This window comes from Mastacembelus armatus, chromosome 9, assembly GCF_900324485.2.
Source record: "Mastacembelus armatus chromosome 9, fMasArm1.2, whole genome shotgun sequence".
Taxonomy (NCBI): Eukaryota; Metazoa; Chordata; class Actinopteri; order Synbranchiformes; family Mastacembelidae; genus Mastacembelus; species Mastacembelus armatus.
In genome coordinates this window covers 18,794,276-18,818,444 of record NC_046641.1, presented here as the reverse complement: position 1 = coordinate 18,818,444, position 24,169 = coordinate 18,794,276, and the positions used below count along the sequence as shown (strand labels likewise).

At 40.3% G+C, this 24,169-nt stretch overlaps 3 protein-coding genes across 3 annotated transcripts in view; 2 read left to right on the top strand and 1 right to left on the bottom strand.

Moving 5' to 3' along the window:
- Nucleotides 1–4,714, top strand: part of srrm4 (serine/arginine repetitive matrix 4) — a 49,084-nt gene extending 44,370 nt beyond the window's left edge. The window contains exons 10-14 of the mRNA XM_026321936.1: nucleotides 1,642–1,955; nucleotides 2,179–2,358; nucleotides 2,983–3,084; nucleotides 3,187–3,342; nucleotides 4,390–4,714. Of these exons, the coding sequence (XP_026177721.1) occupies nucleotides 1,642–1,955; nucleotides 2,179–2,358; nucleotides 2,983–3,084; nucleotides 3,187–3,342; nucleotides 4,390–4,660 (1,023 nt within the window). The 3' untranslated portion in view covers nucleotides 4,661–4,714. The remainder of the gene's footprint in view (nucleotides 1–1,641; nucleotides 1,956–2,178; nucleotides 2,359–2,982; nucleotides 3,085–3,186; nucleotides 3,343–4,389) is intronic.
- Nucleotides 4,715–7,891: 3,177 nt separating this feature from the next.
- On the top strand, nucleotides 7,892–19,033 carry hspb8 (heat shock protein b8). Its single transcript, XM_026321961.2, has 3 exons — nucleotides 7,892–8,724; nucleotides 12,093–12,156; nucleotides 17,819–19,033. The coding sequence occupies exons 1-3, from the start codon at nucleotides 8,298–8,300 to the stop codon at nucleotides 18,009–18,011; spliced, it is 684 nt and encodes a 227-aa protein (XP_026177746.1). The 5' UTR covers nucleotides 7,892–8,297; the 3' UTR covers nucleotides 18,012–19,033.
- Nucleotides 19,034–20,307: 1,274 nt separating this feature from the next.
- Nucleotides 20,308–22,068, bottom strand: LOC113138579 (heat shock protein beta-1; the record flags this gene model as incomplete). The annotated part of the gene is made up of 4 exons (XM_026321117.2): nucleotides 21,702–22,068; nucleotides 21,258–21,321; nucleotides 20,937–21,057; nucleotides 20,308–20,409 (listed from the first exon to the last, which is right to left on the bottom strand). Coding segments are annotated over exons 1-4 (654 nt in total), but the record flags the coding sequence as incomplete, so codon positions are not given.
- Between the last annotated feature and the right edge of the window lie 2,101 nt (nucleotides 22,069–24,169).

Genomic DNA, 24,169 nt, shown 5'->3' with positions numbered 1-24,169 from the left:
AAGTCTTTCAGAAGGACCTTATATTTGGCTACTGAGGTGTAGCCTTCTATTGACAATATCTACAACATAGGCACACACACACACATAGACATATGTCTATATGCATATATGTATCTTTATATTATTACTGATTAGCGTTTGCATAGGTAGAAGCACATCATTTAAAACCTAATACAGAATGATTTTTTGCTTAATATTTCTCTCCCAACATAGCAATACATAAAGAGGAAAGGTAGGTATGACTGGACAGAAAACCCACAAAAATATGAATAGTCAACATTAAATGTGATTGATTATAAAATATGTCATTTTTTTCTGTAGATAAAAGTTGTGCATTGGTGAATTTCTTTTGTGGTGGAAGCTTAAGAAAGGTTGTGGCAACAAAAGGGAAAGAAAACACCATTTGCAAAACAGAGGAAACGTTTATTTGAAATCAGCCTTGTCATAATATCTCGAGGTGATGATGAATATTTCTGTTTAAGATTTGTCTTTATGTAAGTGAAAGACCTTTTACTTCTGAGTACTCACACTGTGTAGATGCGACTGGTGAAGGGGATGGTAGAAATACAAAGATTTATTTAAACTTCCCTCAGGGTTGGTCTATTGTGTCGAGTGTCAACTAGATAATGGAAAACCTTCGGGAGGACAGACTGGATAAACCCTCGTAATCAACGAGTAAAGAGAGATCATAATTTACTAAGATTAGTCAACTATGGTCCTTGGAGAGTCAGTATCTTCTTCCATCTGTGGACGTTTACAGTACAACAAAAAAACAAACTCTAAATTCAGTGTGCAGTAGTTATACTTGCATACAAGCACACATTTAAAGTACTCTCGCTCCCGAAAAACTCCAAAACATTGAACTATTAAAGAAATAAAAAGGAATATGCCAATATAAATCTAACTGGCTCTGGGTTTGAAGAGAGGGTTATTGTCTTTTTCTTGCAATTTACGACTCTAATGATGCACTTATGTTGCCCGCTCTTCCCTTTTTCTTACACCTTACCTACTTAAGGAGGAAATCTTGATTGGTAAGTCGATGCTATCCGCAGATTTAGGGATTTACTTGTAGGTCGGTGCAGGCTAATTATTTACTTCTTTCAGGAGAAAGAGCACAGTCATCTGTCCTATTCTGAGGGATATTTTAGTTAGACTGATGGGATCTCTCTTTGTCTGCAATCCTTTTTATTTCTACATAATACCCATTTTTGTGATGTTTGTTCAATGTTCTTTAAATGAAGCTTTTCAATGGGGCTATTGTTTACTCTTTTTCTCTTCACTCGAGTTAGAGTCGGTAGATCTTTCCACGCATAGTTCTTCTTTCTTCTCTGCTCTTTTGTTGTTCCTTTCATATAATTGTTTTAGTTTAGACTTACTTTATCTAAATTTGTTTCTTGTTGATTTCTTTGACTTTAGTTGAGTTCAGACTTTTATTTGAGGTTAATCGCATGCTTCAAATTTGCATGATGTCTTTATCTTTCAAAGTTTTCTGTCCCAAGAAAAAAAGAAATCTCTTCTCTGTGTTTTCAAAGGAATATGTGCCTTTGTACTAGAGTATTCACAGTGCATCAAAGCAGGTAGCAGGTTCCATTTGTCAGCACATGGCTGGTTTTAAGCTGCAGCCTATTTGTCTGTTTGCAGATTTTGTCGGCAAAACCTGGAAGCGATCTTTTACATGGAAAAGGGTCTCATCATTTACCAAACCAGATCTACGGCCCACACGATTATGATTCTGGGAATGACACATCTTCGCCGCCATCGAGCAAAACTGGTGTTTCTCGGGCAAGTGTCATTGACACGAAGAACCACTACCGACGTCTGGCCTCGCCAGAGAAGCTGAAGTTTGCTGACAGAGACAACGCTTCTGATTCAGGAAACTCTGTGACCAGCTATGCTTCCTTGTGCAAACATTACGGGGAGGACAGCCTCTCTGCTACAGTTTTCAATGGAAAGAGGTAAAGCTGTGTTCATAATAAATATTCCCTCTGAATGAATGCTTCCCCAGAAAATTGCAAGCTGTTTATCTTCTGTTTCCATGCTCTCTTTCCTCTATTGAACTATTCATTTTTTCATTTTATGAGGGAGAAAAAGAGAGCGCCTTTCCTAAAAACAACCCTGGATACAGTTTGGATGGTATCACTCTAAGCACTGAAATGTCTTAATGTGTTTTCTTTGCAGAGCGCAGATAACCTTGGGCTGTCGGTTAGAGGCTGTGAGATCTCCAAAGACTTCACATAAGGTGAATGCTTCATCTCAAAGGCGAGTGAAAACACGGTCATCCAGCAGCAGGAGCAGGTCCTCAGGGAGTTCCAGATACTCTGGACGTTACTCTCGAAGCCCTTCACTGTCATCTTGCAGGTGGGTTAACTACTTCTTTGTTGTTGTATTACTGACTTCCACTAATACAGAAGTTTCACTAAGTACATTCCCTCTGTATTTCAATTTGTGCACAATAACATGGAAATATGGGACACTGGTGGCACTGACTACAAACCTCAGTCACTCAGCTTTGGCTGCATGTCATTTACCATTTGTTTCCCCTTCAGGCGGAAGAGACATGATACGATAGATGCTGATGGAAACATACTAGATGAATTACGATAAAATTACTACAAACATTTGTGGTCCCTGGACAGTGTGTCCTGGTTTTGGTGACTTTAGGCTTTGCAAGTTTGGTGACTCCTGACTTCCTGAGGTTAACATTTGCTGATAAAAACACTACAGGGCACATTTATTTTTTAACAAAAATACAAATATTAGGTGAAGAAAAACAACAAATTCTCTTTAATCATTTTAATGGTGCGTAATTACTTGTGTGATATCACCATGTACTAAATATGTACTTGCAAAAGGAAGTTATGGAAACATGCACTTATTCATATTTTATTCTGCAGAAATTTCACAATTTTACACAATAAATTGTGCAACATTTGCTGCTGCTTTGCTCAGTTCTTGGGGATAATTGTAATTTTCATGTCGTAGCTCATACTCACGCTCGCCAAGTTATTCCCCTGATCTGAGGCGACGAGGCAGCGTGGCAAGTCTGAGCTCCAGAGGAAGCTACTCCCGATACAGTGGTGACAGGTGAACTTTAGGAAATGTTCCAACAGCTAATGACTCATTATTATGGGTGTACAACAATATATATATTTACATCGTTGGTGATTATTTTTTTCTGTATCCCAGACTACGAGACAGAAAGAGAACACCTAGCTCCAGAGACACAGATGTGAAGTACGCACATAAGGTTAGTGGGAAGAGAAGAAGACGGAAATCTTATTCTCCTATGAAGAAAAGGAGGAGAGACTCACCAAGCCATCTGGAAGCACGCCGAATCACAAGGTACAGCTTTCCCAGTCTAGTTATTTATAGCTGCAATATGCATTTTTCTGCCTAAAGGCAGCAGAAATGTACTGCTGGTCCCACCTGCCACCCCCTCAGTTGGACAAGCCCCCAACTGTTGATGAGCTGTGTACCTTGAAATGGCATTTAGCCTGAGGATGAGATATCTGTGAGCTTTAAAGCCACCACAGGTGCTAAAGAAGCAGATGGTAAGGATGGGCAATCTGAAATGCAAAAAAAGAACAAGCAAGTGTGATATTCATTTTTTTCAGCAGATCTTGTCTGCCACACAGTTAGATTTATTTGATCTTTTGTTTCATGCTGCTCTTTGACACCAGTGAATATCTATACCCAGAAATATGCACAAAAAACACAATACAGCCTCACAGTGATTACAAATCACTGGTTGGATTATATTTAGTGACAAACCACAGAGAATTGTCACCAGGCTGTGCAGCCCCCTGCAGCCTTTGAGAGGATTTTACTGTCTTTTCATCTCTTGGTTTTGGTTTTCCTGCAAAATTGATTTTTAATTTCAGTGAAAGCTTTTTCTGGCTAAATAAATGTATATAAAATTAAAGATATATGCGCTATACTGAAACTAATGACAGGCTGGTGGAGCAGTGGTGCAATCAGCAGCTAGAGTCTTCTAAGAGTTTTTTGGGAGTTTGTAGAGACCAAAACAGATGTACACACAGCAAACTCAGATTAGCATTACCATTCATTTAAAGTTGGGTTTCTGACCAGCTGGCAAATGTGAGTCTATTTTCATCCTCTTAATGGAAATATCTACATTTAAGTCCAATATTTACTCTGCTTTGGCTCTGTTTTAGATCTCGACCAGTTCCTGAGAGAAATGTTAGCTCTTTTAGCTGCTATATACACCACTATGTTCACAAACTAGTTCTAACTTCGTCTGCTGCTTGTTGCTGAGTGTGTAGTGTGTTGGGGATCTGCTGCAGCTTTGTTTGTTTATTTGTGCTTTGTTTTTTTTGTTTGTTTTTTTTGCTGGCAACAGTTTTTGAAAATGCTTTTGTCTGTCCACAGTGCCAGGAAGCGACCCATCCCATACTTCCGTCCCAGTCCTTCCTCCAGCAGTCGCTCCACAAGCGTGTCGTCATGGAGCAGCCTGTTCACCCGCAGCCGCAGTCGCAGCCTGATCCACAGCATCAGCCGGAGCAGGAGTCGCAGCCGGAGCCACAGTTATTCCTCCTACAGGAGCTACAGCCGCAGTTCATCCTGGAACTCAATCTTTGGGACCCGCAGTCGCAGCCGGAGCCGTGGTTCATTGAACAAACGCAACAAAACCAGGCATTAGGTTTCCCAGAGGAACATTAAGTGTCTGAAACAGCAGTTGTGTTTCCATTTGAGAGCGAGCCCAGTGGATGTTGGGGCAGTGTGTGTCTCCGTGCTCTGCTTTGATGCTTGAGCGGAAATGTCCCAGCAGGGGTCCGATCATTGAGTCTTTCATTGAGGCGGTCTCATTCTCTCTGACCGCAGAGTCCTCTAGAGACTGAATGTTTCTCTTGTTGTTGTACTGCATCCCCTTGTATCAGTGCTCACAGTGGCCTGAGACTATTCAGCTCTTTGGTATTTACAATAGGTACTGACTGCAACAACAAAGAAACAGCAGTCCTGCATTTAACAAACATCTCAGTTCCTTTTGATGTCCATGCACTTCACATTGACATTTCAATTAATGTTTTAATCTGATCAACTTTATTTAATGGTTCTTTAAAATGCTAGTACTATAATAAGACCTGGTGAGAATACTAGGAATAGTTTAAATGGCTACAATCCCATACAAAATATATTCTCGCAATATGCATTTTGGTTATATGCAAAGGAAAGTTTATCAACTAAATAATCCTGAAACTAATGAAAGGCAAAGTTTTTTTATCGGGACATCAAACATTTACTATTCCATGTCAGGACATGTATTTAGTGAGACTGCACCAAGAAGAGAGGCATGGAGGTGACACTGGAGCTGTTTGATCCCTGTGCTTCAGAGGGATTGTTAGCAGGAATGAGGTAAATGTTTATTGCTCTGATCTCAGCACTTCACAAGGAGGAGGATAAACGTGTTTCCTGTGAAAAATGAAACTGTGAGGGTGGCCCGACAGCGAGCAAACTGCCTGTCAGCTCAAATGTCAAATTAATTTATCCTCTGATCAAGTGGAAAACAATTGAAATGTCAGTCCATGTAATACAACAGAGAGCGATCGAAACATTGTGCCGGGACAGGGAGGAGGATTTTTTTTGGACCTAATCTTCGTGGTGTCAGGGGAAATATTTCCCTTGACAGCTCATGACAAATAAAATGATGATTTTTTTTTTTTTTTTTTTTTTGGAAACTAAGATAACATTTTATTAGTTTCAAGGCTTAAATTAACATCTTAGGCGGTCTGAAATTATTAGTCTGTTTTATCAGTTTGTTTTTGAAGTACATGAAGAAAAGCTTTACCTCATTTGTTTGCTACATATTGAAAATAAGTGTGATCAGCATTGAAGAGAATTGATTCTCAGTTTACTTGAATGATGTTTTCTTGCTACAAGTCCAAGCATAGACATCAACTGTGGTGTTGTTGAGGTATGTCAATGCAAGGCTTGGGTTTTGAGGTGTACAGGAGCATACATATTTATAACTTATTTAATATTTATTGGTTTGTTGTCCTTCGCAGTAATGGTCAGTCTTTCTATGCAACACAGTCAGTTTATAGTTCTTAAGAAGCTTTTGTTTTTGGTTGTAAATTATTTGTTTGGTTTTCACCTTATTCATAAAGTAGATGTTTTTTTTTTTTTTCTTGTCTAAATAAGAAGCTACAGCCAGGACACAGTTAGTTGGAAATGGGGACCAGTTAGTCTAGGTGTGTTTAAGCGTCACAAAAACGCTGCACTTACTAATTAACACATATTCTGTTTGTGTAATTCATAAAAGATTGAAGAGTCAGAACATCAAGTTGAGGTTCATGTGCTAAGCGACAGTATTTTCTGCTGGCTAGCCAGCTGAAAGTCCAGCACACTCCTTGAAAAACGTTTTCGTTCTAATATTTCAGTCTTTGTATGAATTAAAGAAACCAGATGTGTAATGTGTGAATAAGACACTTTAATGTGCTGGTAAATGGATTGTTCCTCTTACACACAGCCAGACTGGCTGTTTCCTTTTCTTTCCAGCTTCTGTGTTAAGCTGAGTCACTTTTTCTAGCTTCATATTTTGATCATCTGACTCTCTGCAAGAAAGCAAATAATCATATTTCCCCAAACTATTCCCTTAAACTTCATTTTGAGAGTCCAGAGTTTGAATTTGCAAAAAGTTTGAAACTGCCTTTCCATATAATTAAGAGAGTTATATTTCACCATCATTCCACATCCATCATCCTGTCTGTGTAACTGCTCCGGGCCTGGCAGACTGCTCTCTATGCACTCAATACTCTCAGCTTATTTCCCTGAATGTCAACTAAATTGGACGAATGAGGGAAATATGACACTGGAAGTGGAAAGGACTTGGCACAAAGTCATCCATAAACTATAAACTGATGATGACTCGTGACAGTCAGTGTTGACTTGGTGCCAGTAGATTATTTGTGTATTAATGTTGACAAACTTTGTAGACGGGCACCCAGACCAACAGCCCTCACCCCATCTCACAATGTAAAGTTTACATCCGTTCTTGTGCAAAATAATTTTGTATATGTATTTACTGTGGTGTAAATAGGCATCTGCATTGTATAAAATATCAAGATGTGCGAGTATTTGATTTACGAAATGTGATTTGGGCCATGCTGGATGTTAAAATGTTGCTGTGGATATGAATCAGTGACCAGTGAAAGAGGAAAAGAAGACAATGTGCCATTTAGGCATCAGTCAGTGGACTCTAGACGTCTTTGTGCTTAAGATCCCTCTGGTCGTGTCTTTTGTTATTTTAAAAACTCCAATAACAAAATCATAGAGCAATAGTGATGCAGTGTTTCAGTGTTAAATTATGCATAGTCTCCCCGTTTTCCATATGAACGAACATATTGCAAAAGCATATGTTTTTCATACTGTCACTTCCTATCTTGTGTCAGTGTGAGCACCACACTGTAATAATGTGTCACCTGGAAATTGAATTGTCCCTGCCATAACCCCATGAAATCAACTTTCCCTTTCACAGCGTGTTCAGAATAAGCTATATAAATCATGTTCTGAATAAAACACCGCTGCAGTCTTGTTTTATGTGCTGAAAACACTCTGATTTAGCACAGTAAATAGAGGCCATCTTCACTAAGTTGGCTTCTTAGCTGGGCTGTTTTATCTGTACTGTGACATCAGTGGGTTTGACGTGAAGCTCTGCGTTATCTTCTATTAAAACGCCAATGAGTCAGCCCCAGGAGGAGGGCGCTCCTACTCTGGATGAGTGACATGTGGACAGTAACTTAATTTGGTAAAGGGGAGGCTGGTCTTTGGTCAGCTGTTGCGCCTGCACTGCACAAAATATCCACCTCAGCAACTTGTTTAATCTTAATTCAAATCATTTCAAGTGTTTGGCCCCAAGAAACAGCTGAGAAAGTTCGTCCAGAGTGGATCGAGTCATTATTTCATCCCGTTGTTCTCTGCTTTAAAGACCTGACGTGGTTTTTGCACCTACAGGCACAGATATTTTTTGCAGTGTGACTTGTTCTCCAGATCCTCCCAGCACTTTCCCGACACTTGCTCTGTGCCGACTCATCGTCTGGGAAATCGCCGTCCAGTATAAAACCCGCAGCCAGGAGGAATTAGAGCAGTTCACTCCACTTCGGATTTTTTGTTGGATCAACAGGTGTCTGATTGCGTAACGGTGATGCGCGTAATCCAAAAGAGATAAAGTTTTACGACATTTACTGACAAGAATCTTACTTTTGAAAAGAACGAAATTGGGTTGAAGGTAGTTTTAACACAAAAAGCTGAACTTTAACTGGCTTTGAACCCAGCTGGACATGGCAGAGGGAGACTTCTACACTATGGGAAACCGGCAGAGGTTTCCCAGGGATCCATTTGGAGAATCACCGTTCAGAGAGCAGTCTCCGTTCAGGGAGCAGCTCGGATCTCGGTTTATGGATGATGACTTTGGGATGCCACCTTTCCCCGACGATCTGTCGATGGACTGGCCGGGCTGGGCTCGGCCGGGCCGGCTAAGTTCACGCCTCAGCACCTCGCCCTTCAGCAGCAGTTTACGCACAGGCTTCTCCCCGCGTCAGTCCACAGGAGGCCCGACGCTGTACACCAGCAGGTACGGGGAGCCCTCCCCACGGAGCTCCCCCACTACCACCGGTGGGGAGCCCTGGAAAGTTTGCGTGAACGTCCACAGCTTCAAACCAGAGGAATTAAACGTCAAAACGAGAGACGGATTTGTAGAAGTGTCAGGTGAGTTGAGATAATGACGCAGACTCTTTTAGTGTTTGTGACCTGTGATGATCAGTGACACTCAGCTGAGTGTGTCTCTCTCTTTACAGAGCTCAGCCTGTTCCCTAAATGTCTTTAAATGAAAGGAAAACAATAGACTTAAAGCATATGCAGACACATGAAATAGACTTTTAAATTAATAGTACAAATAGTGCCATCTGCTCTAAACAAACTAATTCTAGGTCTGGAGCTACCACTGAGGACACTGGGGTCGTGTCCTCAGTATTGTTTATGAGTTTGTGTTGTTTAATTAAGCTGAAGAGAATCTGGGCCTGGTGTTTTTTCCTTTTAAAGGTGGATTCTGTTGTTTTGTTTTGTTTTTTTTAGACTGAGGGCTTTTATAGTTTGTGTTTTCTCTACAAAAATGTTCTTGGCTTTGTGTAAATGGCTTTAACCAGCCCTTAGATCTTAATGTAGTGAGATAAAAGGTCACAGACAATTGGACTGAATAGCTGTAGTTCATTTGAACAGAACAATTGAAAAGTGGTTTTCTGTGGGTGGGCCAGTCCAGTTCTTTCTTAGCAGGGTGGGATTTCTCCGAAGGAATTTGTATAATCCTGACCTCATTATAAAGCTTCTCACTCCAGCCCTGCTTATTCTTCAGTATAGTTTCTATTTTTACTGACCCTTTCACTCTATTGTCACATTTAGACCAAGTGTCCTAAGCAGCCAAGACAAAAACCATCATTCATTCATTAAAATCACACATTATTTAAAGCATTCATGTATCAAACGTACAGAATCCTTAGTGGAATTTAACTAACTAGATCTTAATGAAGCAAAGCATAGACACGCCTTTCTAAGTATCTCTCAGGATCCTCATTCTAATCTCACCGAGAAATATCAGCTCTTTCACTTTGGCAGCAGATTTGCAGCAGTACCATGAAAGTGGAATAACATGGTCTGAGCATTAATGAGTCTCGATGTGGAGGAGCTGACAGATTTTGGGGACTGGGACTTGGACGTTGGCAGGCAGATCCTCAAGCTTAGACACCTGTTTCAGATTCCTGGAGAATCTTTCCCTCAGTCGCCCATGAGCTCGATTTAGATTTAAGGCAAGGCCCGTGACAACAGTTTCTGTTTACAATAAGACACACTGCTCTTTACTCTTAAACACCAGAGAGAATGTTCTGGAAATAGGCCTTCACTGTTACCCGGCAGTCTTTGTACAGATGTTGTCTTTGCTGGGGTCACATTGTAGCACGTTACAAGAGCAGCTCGTAGAAACTGTCGAAGTTTCAAAAGACAGAAGAATTCCAGGGATACCCGGGACTGAAGGGGCCCAGCCGGCCCCCCAGCTCTGAGTTTTTTATAAACACATTGTTGGTATGCCAGTTGGGTCATTCAATCAGCGCCATGTTGGGCCTGCCTGCCACAGTGACTCGAGCCTTGTGCTAAAAGTGTGACTAGTGGTGTGATTCAAGCACGTTGTCTGTTCAGCACAAGAACGAACAGGTCGTTAACACTGTGTTTCTCCAGGTTCAGAGTTTACTGAAAGACTGCAGGATGCACAGACACAGTCCTGAGCTGCAGTTTGGCCTGATGGGATTAACCCAGTTAGCTTTGGTTTAACACACTTTCATTTAGAAATAAGGACCGTGTACATTCAGAGTCAGGACTCTGTATGTGAGCGCTTTGTTTGAACAGAGCACCCTGAGGTGAAAAATGTGTGTTGCTTTTCAAGGCCCTAATCATTTCAGCTTCTGCTCTGCTTTAGTGGAGCATTTCCCCAAGCACATTTGCAGTTGATCAAATTAACACAAACCAGCTGACACACAATGCACATGAGGCGTTCAGTGCCTCTCTAAAATGACTGGCTGTAAATTTACATTTTGGTGCTAAGACCTGCCACTCTGTACAAAATATTGACTGGTGTCTGTCTCAAGCAAAAGCAGGAGCTGTGGAACATTGTTCCAATGCCTCATAGGTCTCAGGAAGCAGGTTCAGGTGGATGGTTGAGTGACCAGAGCATCCCAGCACTCAGAGCTTTTTTTTTAACAGAACCAAAAATCTTCCTCTGAACATAATGAAGTAGATTCTGGTCCTAAACTGAATCGAAGCATAACTTTAGCATTGGCACCTCAGTGTTCTGGCAAACGTTCTGCTGTGAAGTGCATCAGGTGAGAATCGGCTCCTATGGGTGCTTCTTGAAGCCCAGAGTAACAAGTTTTGGTCTTTATTTTGACACTTTGAAAAGACTGAACTCTATGAAACCTCCAAACCACAAATAGACTGACACTCACTAAGGATCCAGTGATGAAGTCAGGAAGGAGAGATGCAACACTAAAACACACACGCAGTCTTCAGGACAGTGAACTTTAAACTTAACTGAACTGTATGTTTTGACTCATTAGAGCGATGCAAAGTTTGGACCACTATTCAAGGTTCAGTGCACAAACAGAAGAAAACCAATCACAGTAACAAACCTGCATATATGAGAACTGCAGCTCCGTCCTTGATACTCGTGCAGGCAGAAAACCTTGTCTGTAACAATACGGTGCAATCTGCCGTCTCGCCTTCCTGAACAACCAGCGTCACACAAGGCCTCTAGAATTTGGCACCTCTGGTGTAAGACACCTAAAAACAAGGAGAGTTACGCCTTGTACTCTGGTAGTATCATTATTTATTAAATATCTCAGAGAGTTAATCAGGGGACCAGTTTCACGTGTTAAGTCATGATGAGGGTTTCATAACAACCTGATGACTTCACCGATGATCTTAGCTCAGTTTTCCCTGGTGTTTAACTCCAGCCTCAGCCTCTGCTGGAGTCCAGCACATTCAGCAGGCAGAGATGTCACTGCGGGGGTATAAGGTAGCGCATACTCAAGCCTGGAGTGCAGGTGGGGGGCTGCGGGGTGGGGCGGGTCTCGCTCCTGGTGGCGGCGTTGACATTTAACAGCCCCAGAGCAGCTGCTAGCAAGCCTGAGAGACAGAACAACCATAAACAGAGCTCGGAGGAGAAAGTGGAGGGGGGCGCTTTAGAACGACATGTGTGAGGGTCTTTGTGCAGGAGAATTCTTCTTGGATGCAACTGAAGGGAAATGAGTTATTTCTTGATTTCATCATGTTCATTGTAACCCACCCAAAGGCCCCAAAGCACATACACTGCTGGGACTGAGCAAGTGCAGGGTGTTTTAATTGCAGCTGCTGGTTAAAGAGTCATGGGTGTGGGTTTATATGATCAGTGTCCTGTTCAGCTGGTGGTGAGGACATCCAATTCTGATCCATGACCTCCATTAGATATTGTCCACTTCATAACCTCTGAGGTCATGTGAGGTCATGTGAGGTTAGTCACCTCACTCATTTCTTCTTTTCTTTTTTTCCAACAGGGACACATGAAGAGAAGCAGGAGAAAGGAGGCATAGTGACGAAGAATTTCACAAAGAAGATACAGTGAGTATGATCTCAGAGACCATTGTGGATCACAGTGGATGGTAGCTCTACTTGTCTTCCCACATTACTGCACTGTGGACACAAAAGGCCAAAATTTCCATCCGGTTTATTGCCATGTATTCCGAGCTAATGATTTATGCAGATTTTGCATTGTTTTTATAAGGCAAAATGTTTGCTGCTTGTTCATCCGTTAAACTAGACAAACTGTTAAATTATGGCTAACAGCTGTGGACTAATAGAAATATTCAAGTTTAGATTTTCATGGTGGAAATGTTAAATTAAATTGACCTTTTTACTGTGTGTACTAGTGTAATGACATTACATACTATGCTGTGCTTCCCAACCAGGGAGTCATAAATAAATACAGTACAAAATATATAAAAAAAAGAAAACTCATTCAAATTACATTCATCTTTTAGTTTTTCCTCTCATTGCATGGTTTACCTTTTCAGACCTCTAAAATGATTTTTTTAAAAGTCTGTGAGTGGGAAAAATCACTTTTCAGTTGAACCAATCATTCACAGACACATGAGCAGACATGGCTTCATGTTAATGGCTTCAAAGTCAAAATAAATGGGAAACCACTGCTATAATAAGAACAAAGGCTTTTCAGTCACACTCTGCCAACCTTGATTTATGAAGAAAATGCGCCTTATGCAGAACCATGTCATATATGAACATATTGATCCTAAAATGCAACATAAGAGAGATTTGTGGCATTCACCAGTCTCCTTCTACTTAGAAACTCTTCTTAGCTACAAACAAAATTTACCACTTAAAAAAATAATAATGTCATGGCTGCCAATGTTCAGAGAGGCTTTTTAGAATTTTGTATTTTTTTTTTTTTTGGTGTTATTGTTTTACTGCAGCAAAAGTTGGTGCATTTCAGAGAGTTTGGTGAGTCCGATATGGAAAACAAGCACATGAACATGTTCTTACTTGAGACCCCTTGTTTTGCTTCTTTCATCAGACTTTCTAAAGCACAGAAACTTTATATTAAAGGTTTTTAAGTTAAATGGGTTTGTACTGGTGCACTGAACAGTAAAATTGGAGCGACACACTGCTTTAAAGCCAATATGTGTAGTATTTGAACATTCTGACCTCAGCACTCCCTGGTGGTACCATTTTAAAAAAAAACAACAAAAAAAAACATCTTCTCAGAGCAAAAGTCCAGTCATTTAGATGAACTTACAAACACTATAAATCTAACATCAGAAAGATTTAAAGGATGATGTAATCACATAAAACATCTGCATATGGTGGCTTAAAGGTTCAATGTGCAATATTTAGAGTAATCTATTAGCAGAAATTGACTATAGTGTTCATAAATATGTTGACATTAGCGTGTAATCACTAGAAAATACCAACTGTTGCGTTTTCTTAATCTTAGAATAAGCTTTTCAAATCTACATAGGGAGCAGGTCTCCTTTCATGGAGGCTGCCATGTTGGGCTGCCATGTCTCTGCATTAGCCCAGAATGGACAAACCAAACACTGTCTCTGGACAGGGAGTCATGTTTTGATATGCCACCTTAAAGCCATTGAGCCCTCCCTCTGCAATCTCACCACTAGATTCCACTAAATCTTTCCCATTTAACACACTGCAGCTTTAGCCAAACATAATGCCACAGGTGTTTATTAGTACTCAGTAGAAGCTCCAGTGAAGTTTTGATTATGGGCAAATGGCCAGGGTTCATCAGAGCTGCAGTATCTTTTTCTTGACTATACATTTATATTTTATATTGACTTTTTTAGTCTCTTTTCCCTGTAAATCACTTTCCACCTGCTATGCATTTACCTTAGAGCGTAAAACATGGATGCTTTATGATCACTTCTTAAATATAATGTATTAACTCTGCATGGATACGTTATATAACACCACCCTGCATGTATCATTGCTGTTTATTTATCTCTTACAAATGAAAACATCCACAACTTTTACTTAGAACAAACCTCCAGAGACAGATCAGCTGAGTGGACAAACAGCTCTCCAGGCAGACAGTTGTCACTGACAAAAAAAGCAACACTTGCTAACACTATCGTAGTGAAGCAGGCACTACATAGATGAAGTATTGGTGTGTAGAGTGGAGAGTATTCATATTGTTAGTTGTCCATGCCAAACAGGCCACAGAAGTTTCCACAACCTGTGCGCTCGCCACCTCTGCCTGTTTAATTGGCCAGAGGGAAGATTCAAACAGCAGCAATAATCACTGGTGCGAATCGCTGTCTCACTGGCACGTCACCCCAGTTCAGCTAGTTTCCTGTTAGCTCATTAGTAACACCACACCGTCCAGATCGCAGTCCTTTTAATTGGACTCAGCCCTCAGATCAGGCCTGTGTCTCTCAGCAAAGCAAAACCTACAGCCAGCGACAGACTGATTATATAGACAGAAGGTGGTGATGTGGTGGAGGGAGGGGGTCATATATAAATAACTGCCCTCAATACACAAATCCTGCAGCTCTGTGAGAGAAAGTGAGAGAGGGAAATAAAGAGTACATACTTTATTCCTTTGCATGCTTCATGTGCCTGAAAATGTGCTTTTGAAGTGCTTCTACTTTTTTATTATCTTGGCATATAATAGCAATAAACCTTTTCCACATAGCACTTTTTATAGATTAAAGAGAACACTGAAGTAATCAGACCTGCAGCATGTAAATTTAGGACAAAGGCAGGAGACTATATCAACTTTAAAGTTGTCATAGAATATAGCAAATTTTTGTCATCTATAATAGTCTTGATAGCATGTTTATATTTGTTTTAGCATTATTTTCCTCTGTCCTTATTATCTTACATGTTCTGTACATACTTATCAAAGAAATAAGATCTTTTATTATATAAAGTAGCAACAAGTCAAACTAAAAATACTCAGTCTTTCAATCAAATTCTACTCAAATAAAAAGTGTTGAAGTAATTAGGCAACAAATTCATTAACAATAAATGCCTGTTTTTGCTTATCGATGCATCATAATTCAATTAATTGAGAACTCTAAAGTTCATTAATTGCAGCCCTAAAGTGACAGTTCTGAAGTAATATCAGTAAAATGTACTTTAAGTATTTATTTCAATCAAATGTAGTGCAGTAAAAAGGACAAATATTTCCCTCTGAAGAAGCTTAAAATAGGAGTATTTTAAATACAATTAACTCAAATTTCTACTTGGGCAAAGTAAATGTTACTTCCCACCACTGCCTCTATGACCTATAAATAAATGTTCTTGAACTTTGGGCTGTGAAAAAATGCTAACAGATAAACATTAATCTTCCATTGCAGAAATTATTGAAGGAAAACACTGTTGTACATTAAACACAGCAGAGTTCAAAGAGGCATTTTCCAGTTAAACTGATCCAAACAAGTGGGAAATCAGTCAGCTATTATGTTGTTTTGAAATCAGTTGTGATGGGAACTGATCGGACCTCAAGTTGTGTAGCTCAGCTGCTTCTGTTTAAATGTGAAAGTACGAATAGCTTGTTGTTCAGGAACTTCTTGCTCTGGTTTCTACTCTCGTGAGATGATTTCACTGAACTGACTCAGTCTGCATGTGTCTTACACACTACACACACCCACACCCTGTCCTGGCCTCTTGGCCTCAGCAGCCCAGCGGGTAAAAGCATATTGGACGTTTTTTTTGGCAGCTGTACAAAATCAATGTCAGATAAAATATGCACTTGCCGCACTTGCCAGAGGTAAATAAACTCCCCGAGCTGGACAGATAAGGTTCCTGCCAGAGTCCAACGTAATGGGACAGCTGAGTGACTTTGGCAAAAGGGACAGCTTTGCTCCACAGCAACTGGCCCCTTGAAGGATTTGGGGGGGGGCATAGATAATGCAACATGTAGGCAGGTGTGTATGGCTACAGCTGGGAATTGGTGGAAAATATTCAAGGATGGTAGTGACACCTTGAAACAGCAGCTTTAAGTATTTTATTCCTCATTATTTTAAACTACTGTGCACTAGATTTCACTGAACAGCTGATTACTGTTAGTCATGCTGGCATTATAGCGTCACTACACCACTTTGCTCCAGTCTGAAGTTTCTAACAAGTATTTGATGGATTGCCATAAAATGCTTGTGTTCCCTGAAGGATGAATCCTAATTATCTCATCTAGCACCACCCTGACTTTGATATTGATGATTTTGAGGATGAATTACCATGAAATTTTACCACACATTCCTCCTCTGAAGGAATAAGACACTCCAGTTGACTTTTCTTGTAATGTTTGATCAGATTTCTTTCCAAATACTTGTAAAAGTAATGGCATTCCCATCAGCCTTAGCTGCACTTTATGCTTAGTTTTAATAAACAAGTGTTAACATGTTTACATGCTAAAGTTACATTGTTAACATGGTAAACTTAAGTATTTTAGTAGCCGTGGGCATGTTAGCCTTCTACATTAGCATTTTCCTTTAGACTCCATTATGATTTAGTTCGGGACCATTGTGTTTCTCAGTGGAGGGGGAGTCAGTGAAGGGTCCTCTGAAACAAATCGAGGGGCAGACCAGGCTGATGTTTATGTTAACTCCCAAAGACACTTGGCTGCTCACACAGAAACCCCACAATACCCATATTAGGCCACAATGTCTGACAAAGAACAGTTTGCCTGGATATCGGTGTGTGTGTGTGTGTGTGTGTGTGTGTGTGTGTGTGTGTGTGTGTGTGTGTGTGTGTGTGTGTGTGTGTGTGTGTGTGTGTGTGTGTGTGTGTGTGTGTGTGCGTGCGTGCGTGCGTGCGTGCGTGCGTGCGTGCGTGCGTGCGTGTGTGTGCGCGCGTGTGTGTGTGTGTGTGTGTGCGCGCGCGCGTGTGTGTGGACCTCTAGAGCAGATTTTTGGAAGGCTTACATTGCAAAATGTGATGTATTATTTTGAGTATGAAAATCAACATGATAATTAAATACAAATCTATTAGATAATTTAAGGTAATAAAGTGTCAATGCTGCTATAAATTGCATATACGGTTGAATGAAGTGAAACTATCATGTGCTGCAGCTTTAGCTGATCTTCCATCAACTCTCTGAAAGTCCCTGAAATATTTGGAGCCAATTATCTCAGCCCACTCTGGAAAATATAACCTTTCCAGTTTGAGAAATGTAAAAATAAAATAAACGGCACAAAAAATGCCAGACACAAAATCAGCTGTTGCATATATGAAAGAAGAAAACAGATTAGGAAAGTATACATTTATGGAAATGTGTGTTTTCTCTGTCCTCATTGCCAATCTGGAGGATTTTAATGCAAAATCATGTTAGCCTCCAGTTCACCTCCTGGGTGTGTGACCAATTTTGTGAATCAAAAATGATTGCTGGCCAAGGAGGACTGGGTGAATATTTAAAATATAGAAGTGAAAATCCAAAGCCTGGTCATTTATTTTTATCTCCTTCAGACATAAAGCAATAAAATCATCCAACTGAAGATGTTTGTGGATATTGACAAAATGTCAATAAAACAAGCCCAGCATTAAACAATGTTTGCATAATACTGTAGGTCTTATGGAGGAAAATGACCTCCAGCTGTTTTCTCTAGCTTTTTGCTTCTGTCCTTTTTTTTGTTCCTCCCACTCGTGCTTTTAAACCTGCAGAATGCAGCTTACAGATTTTCCAAAAAGTAAATTATATAGTCCATATCGACCATATAGTCTTTCTCACCTCTCTTCTTCTGTGTTTCATCAGGATCCCAGTAGATGTGGACCCTCTGACAGTCTTTGCCTCTTTGTCCCCTGAGGGCGTCCTCATCATCGAAGCTCGGCAGACGCCTCCATATTACCTGTTCAGTGATGAGGGTTCCCAGAGTGGTGAAATGCAGCAGGTGGAGGCCCCCAAGCCTCAGGAGCCACAATGGTCTAAAGCCCAAGTTTCAGACTAACATGCATAGTTACAAGTTTGATATCAAATGTGTGGCCTTCAGCTTCATGTTGTTACCTGGACATAAAGTGTGTAAAATATACTTGGCAATAGGTAAGTCCTATTTCATGTCCATATTAAAGCTGCACCAGGCATGATTTTAGCTTTTTATTCAGAAAATGGTTTTAGAAGCCACATGAAGAAATCCATCTTCATACTAAACCAAATTCAATTCTGATTTATTTCAACTAAAACACATTTTATTTATCACCTTATCTGTCCATTATTTTATCCACGACATGTCAGAAAAGTTTCAAACCATCATATCCCACATGTTTTATTGTCTGTAATGATCCTTTGCTTCCCTTTATGACAAGAACATGAATGTGTCGTTGGCCTTTAACTAAAGATCAACATTTTTCAACCAGCCATCATTGTGTTAACTTGTCTTGTCTTGTGCAGCTTTAATATTTTATGCAGGTGCATACTGAGGTTATGCCAGAGGCCACTGATGCATTACAAATCAGAGCATTCTTATTAAACAATAAATTAATATATGTGAAGAATAAAAATTATATTTGTATTTATATTAAGTTCATTTAGTGGAACAATCTTCGCATCAAATGTATTGTATGTAATTTCTTTAGTTTAAAAAGTGAGAAATGTGCCTTTATTTACTTGGGTGCCTTGACTTCCATCAGTTCTGCCACTGTTTATCTTTTGTGTTAAACTGACAAGAAATGAAAGCAAGTTGCCTTTTATGGGTTCAGTCCAGGGTGACTTGTAAGTATTAATATTGTGTTCTACCAAAATGTATTGTAAATATACTTTAATATGTACCAAGTCCTTATAAACATTAATCTTAAGTGTTCCAGGTTTTACAACATGGTTTGAAATTTTCTTTTCTATGTGTGAGTTCAGAATGATGGCTGCATGACTGTTGGAGCAGACCGACTGACTCGTTTGCCTAAGACGTTTGTTTCCTGAACCTCTTTTTTGTTGATGTCTTTGTACTGGCTGATGCAATAAAATGTCCAGACAGTCTCACAGTGTGTCTTAACATCTGTGTCTTTTATTGAGAACCGTGCCACTCACAGGCCTGGTTCCAGGGATCCAGGGAGCCTGTGGTGTTATTGTTGGATAACAGAAGGAATTGGGCAGCAGATTAGCAGAAGGCTTAGTGCTGGGTGAGACTGGCACTGCTGTGTGCTGCAGAATGGGCTGATCGCATGGAGGCAGCACTGCCAGAGCTTTTGAATGTGAGTGCAAAATTTGGGACAGTTCCATCGAATGTTGTGTGATGCAAAATAATGTAATCTGCTCTCTGTGTGTTGGAATCAGAGGGGATGATCATTTTGAATTTAAAAAGTTTTTCAACTGGAGCCACATTGTGGAAACAATAAAAAGCCTTCACAGTTTCAGCTGTCTTGACGGCAGGCTTTGTGTAGTGTGCCAGCTCACATAAACTGTATTTATTGGTATTAGATGATATGTATGGATTTGTGCTGCCATGACAGCAGAATTACTGGAATTACACCAGTTTCTCCTTAGAAAGTTTGTTGTATAGAAGTGAGTAATGCACAGCTGTGTAAACGTATAGAATCTGATTAGCTTCTTAGCTAAACAGCATGATGATTAATCACTTTTGAATTTTGAGATGTAACTCTCAGTATGATGCTACTAAATGTGATCGGATATGCATGAACATACTAGACATAAGGAACAACAACACATTGTAAAACATTTTCACATGCTATTGTTTTATTGGAGCTCCAAAGGCAGCATGGTTATATGGCTGATACTGTATCTAATGGCTAAAATTCATCTGTAGACCTGGTGCGAGGCAAGCTGTGCAGGCTGTTTCAGTGTGATCTATGCAGCATTTTGGGAATGTTGTGTTTCTACTCGGTGTGTTCTTGTTTTATGTCAGGAGCCTCCAGCACCTGGGTCGAAACCTCAATCTGTGGACTTCTGTCTGACTCCGGCTCCTCAGGGTGGGTGATCTCCTCAACAGCTTCCCCTGTTTCTGCCATTGCCTGGATCTCTTCGTCCACCCCTGTTTCTTTGTGATCCAGCTGTTGTGATGTGTCTTCATCTGGGATTTCTTGGCTCTTTGGAACTTCTTGGTGCTTAGAAGAATCTTGAAAACTCTCTGTGCCTTTTTCATCTGCAGATACTGAAAGGTGGGGCTCTTCAGTTGGCTTTTCAATGGTCCCCTCCTCCTGTTCCCTCCTCTCTTCCCGCTCCTGTCCAGCTGTGGCGCTGCCAGGGTGCGCCTCATCCCCAGGAACCTCCAGTGGAGATTCTTCCCCATGACCCTCTGTAGATGGAAACTCTGGGGCCTCTGGTTCTTTGCCAACTGTTTCAGAGGTTTCTTCTGTCTCATGTTTTTCTTCCTGTTCTCCAGCCTCCATCTCCACCTGCATTTGTACACAATTATGTAAAAAAAATGCCAGCAATACAATTAAATGAGTGGTTTTAATTAAAGGTGAGAGAGCTCAGGGTTCATGACCCAACTCAATACTCAATCATAAATATGTGGAAACTCAAGGGGAAACTGAATTGGATGCATTTGTTCAGAGAATGTCATGAAAATCCAGTTTAAAGGTATAAGGTGACATGTCTGAGCATTTAATAGAGGGAATAGTATTCTTGTATCTGTACATCAAATATAAGGGTACAGCCAGGAGCTTAGTCTTGTGTGATGTAATGTCTAGTAATGTTAATCTGTGAGCTGAAGAGATAGTGGGAGGCAGATTTTGTTACTGTCAGACACAGTCAGGTCCCTGTTTCTACTTTTTATGCTAAGCTGGACTTACATTTACTGGACACATCTATATGTGATATGGATTTTCTCATCTATTTCACACTCAGAAAGTCAATAATTATATCTACAGAAATGTCCAACTATTCCTTTAAAAGTAAATAAATTCCCAGTTGTGATCACCTTTATGGGAATGACTATGGCAGCAGGAACAGAGGTTTCAGGAACTGGAGCTTCCACTGTCAGGATGCCATCAACAGAAAGTGTGGATGTTATTTTGGTAGCATCAATTTCAGTCGGGAGCCTGAAATGACACAACCATGTTTCCAATGTTTACATTATCCCATTTTCAGTAAGCTCAGGGCGCATTTTATAGATGGGACATAGTAAAAAATAGACCCTCTGTGCTGTGTTTCTGGCTGCTGACTGGTGTTTAGTAAAGCTTCAACTGTGCATACGACACTTCATCATCTGTAGGTTAATATCCGTATTCACTTTACATACCTGTATTTCCGTGTAAAACATCTGGCAATAAATCCATGCTCGTCTGGCCTCTCCTCGTGTTTCCCTGGGGATGCATTACCGTTTATGGGAAGAATGTGAGGACACGCAGAGGAATCAAGCAACACAATGAACCTGCTCAACACAGAAATTAATTTCTGCCACAGAGCTGTGATTTTAATTTCCCTAAGCACATTATTTAAGCAGCCTCTAATTTTGTGGTTCTCAGCTTCCTTTCCATCTGCGTTTAGTTCTAAGGGGTTTATTTTGTGAACTGTCAGAGAACTCCATTTAGATTACAGTCTATGAGATAATAATATTAGATAGACAAGAATATTAATATTTTAATAGTAGAAATGATCCTATGTGCAAAAGTAATTAGCAATGTTAATAAAATGAGCTTTCAGTGCCATTTAATTAACAGAGCTGCAAGCCAATGTTCTGTACCTCCAACCTCCAAGAACCCGTCTCTGACACTGAGAGAAATCTCTGGGGGAGAGAAGTGAGCCACGTCCAGGCTGACCCTCCACTTGTACTGCTCCTTACTAATCTTCTGGCTGGGATGTTGCATCGACCCAGAGATGTAGGGCACAAAGAGCGGAGCGGGTATATACCCGGGCCAGGAGCAGGCTGCCAAGCTCCTCTGGAGCCAGTCCACATTCATCCACCAAGGGTCCCCTGGCTCCAAGAAAGGCAGTAGGCCAACGTCCTTATTGAAAAGGCGGCTAGACTGCCACCATTTTCTCAAGGGGTACCAGGGGTCACCCCTGCTGTACTCCCCACATGACGGCTCTGTGTTGGCCTGTTCACTCATGTTTCAAGAAGTAAAAAGTAAAAGACAAAGGGAGGAGATAAAAAATGGCAGCCTTTTTTGATAGCAGTCAGCGAGTAACTTTTGGACTCCCGAGGTTAACTCACTAAAATTTCAGCAATTAAAATCAACTTAATGAGTGAGGGAATGATAAAAGGGCGCTTCAACAAGGCTAAGTGTGGTGAGACAGAGAAATCTCTGAGGGGACTTATATAGTGTTCCTGTCTGTTTTAGCACTTCTTAAACACTCATGGCAATCCCATGAGAAGGGTGTGTGGAGATGAGGTGATGGGTGTGGAGGGGAGGCTTTTACCTCTCACTGGCAGCAGACTAATTAGTTGTATTTATAACTTTTAAGGGCAGGTTGGCAAATAGCAAGCAGTTGGCCGAGGCTAGTGTGTGTCTGAACTGCTGCCTGAAGACTGTTCTTCTCACGTCCCAGTGAACTCTATTTTGTCAGTGATGACTGGGTTCCTCAGCCTTGTCATGAGTCAGTGATGGTGTCTCTTCCCCCTTAAAGCAGGCGCAGCAGCAACAGTTTGTGTGAAGCATGAAATACCTCTGCTAGATGCTGAGCAGAAGAGAAATGCTGTTTTGTGTGTTTTCCAAACATTTCAGTGGTATGTGTATTGAGTGTACTTCCACTCTATTTCTCTTTCACTGGGCAGGATTATTATTGTTCCCTCTTTTATCAAGTGTGGCAGACTTGTCTGTGTTTCATTTTTAGAGCAGAATGCCCTGAAATCTTGGCATACTATCCATTGGAGCACAAAATGGACTGAACAGATGTTTCTGACACTTTGTGTGATGCCTCCCAGAGATTGTGTGTGTAGAAAATGCTCTAAGAGGTTAAACTGAGATTCTCTGCATGAAAAATGGGGTGATTATGTACAAACACATTCCCAAGCTTGAGTTAATGTTAATTATTAGCTCTTTTTTAAGGCATATGTTTTACAGATATTTGCTAAAGAATAGGCAACTTATAAAGAAAACATATCTGTTCAAACTGGATTTGGTTTTGCTCCCTGTTGCTATTCTTCTACACTATGTGCATTTGCAATAAAGCAAAGCCCTTATGCTACCAGGACAGCAAAGTAGAAGCTTCTAAGAATAGTAGGTGAAGAGAAAATGGGAGAGAAGGCTGCTGCTGATTCTCTCTAAAGTCACATGAACTGTTAAACTACCAAATTGTATTTTTTTTTACCTTCATATTTAGTCATCTAATATTCTCTAACCTCCATTTTTCTTTGTGCTTAGTGTGGTAACATTTACTGGTGAAAATACAGTTTACAGCTCTATGCACCAGTACAACATGGAGACACTTGTTGCCATGCAGGTTCTGATCCAAACACCAGCAGCTGATTTCACTGATTAGTTCCTCTCATCTGGTTGTTAATTAGTGGCAGAACGTGGAGTCAGTGTAGCTCCACACAGTAATCTCTGCTGTTTGGTAGCCTATTGGCATCTAGCTTCTAGTTTTCTTCTTGTTTTCTTTGTGTGGCAAATTAAATAATTGGCCATAGGGCAAGTAGAGTGTAATTTTTGCAGTTAGTAGGTTGAGAGTTTCTCTGGCTGACTCCAGAGCTGAGTGGACTGAAGAGATGATGCATGAAAAGGGAGTTTGATGGACTAAAGGAAATGTGTCTATTATTTTAATTACTATTGATTGGGATTAAGTGCATGTTTTACACACATTATACTAAAGTGTCCTTGTATTTTCACTATCACACTGTTAAAGTAGTAAATTTTAATGTTAATAATATGACCTTTACCCATGGTAACAAGCATAGGCAATATATTGGTAATATATCACCTGTTGTTTTAGTGGTGGGAACCATTATAAAGTTTATTAATTGTAATTATTTCTTCAAATTTTCTTACATTTTTAAAAATCCTTCACATCCTGTCACAGAGATAATTTAATATCTCACTGAGTTCTTTATCTGACTCTGGAGTTGCCATGATTATAAAGTGAAAAGGCCTACAGTTTGAATTTACTACTTATTTCTATGTAGTTTGGAATAGAAATACGCACTGATCTGTTAGTGATGTCACAATCATTTGGATGCATTGTAAATAACAACATGGGTGAATTGGCTGTCAA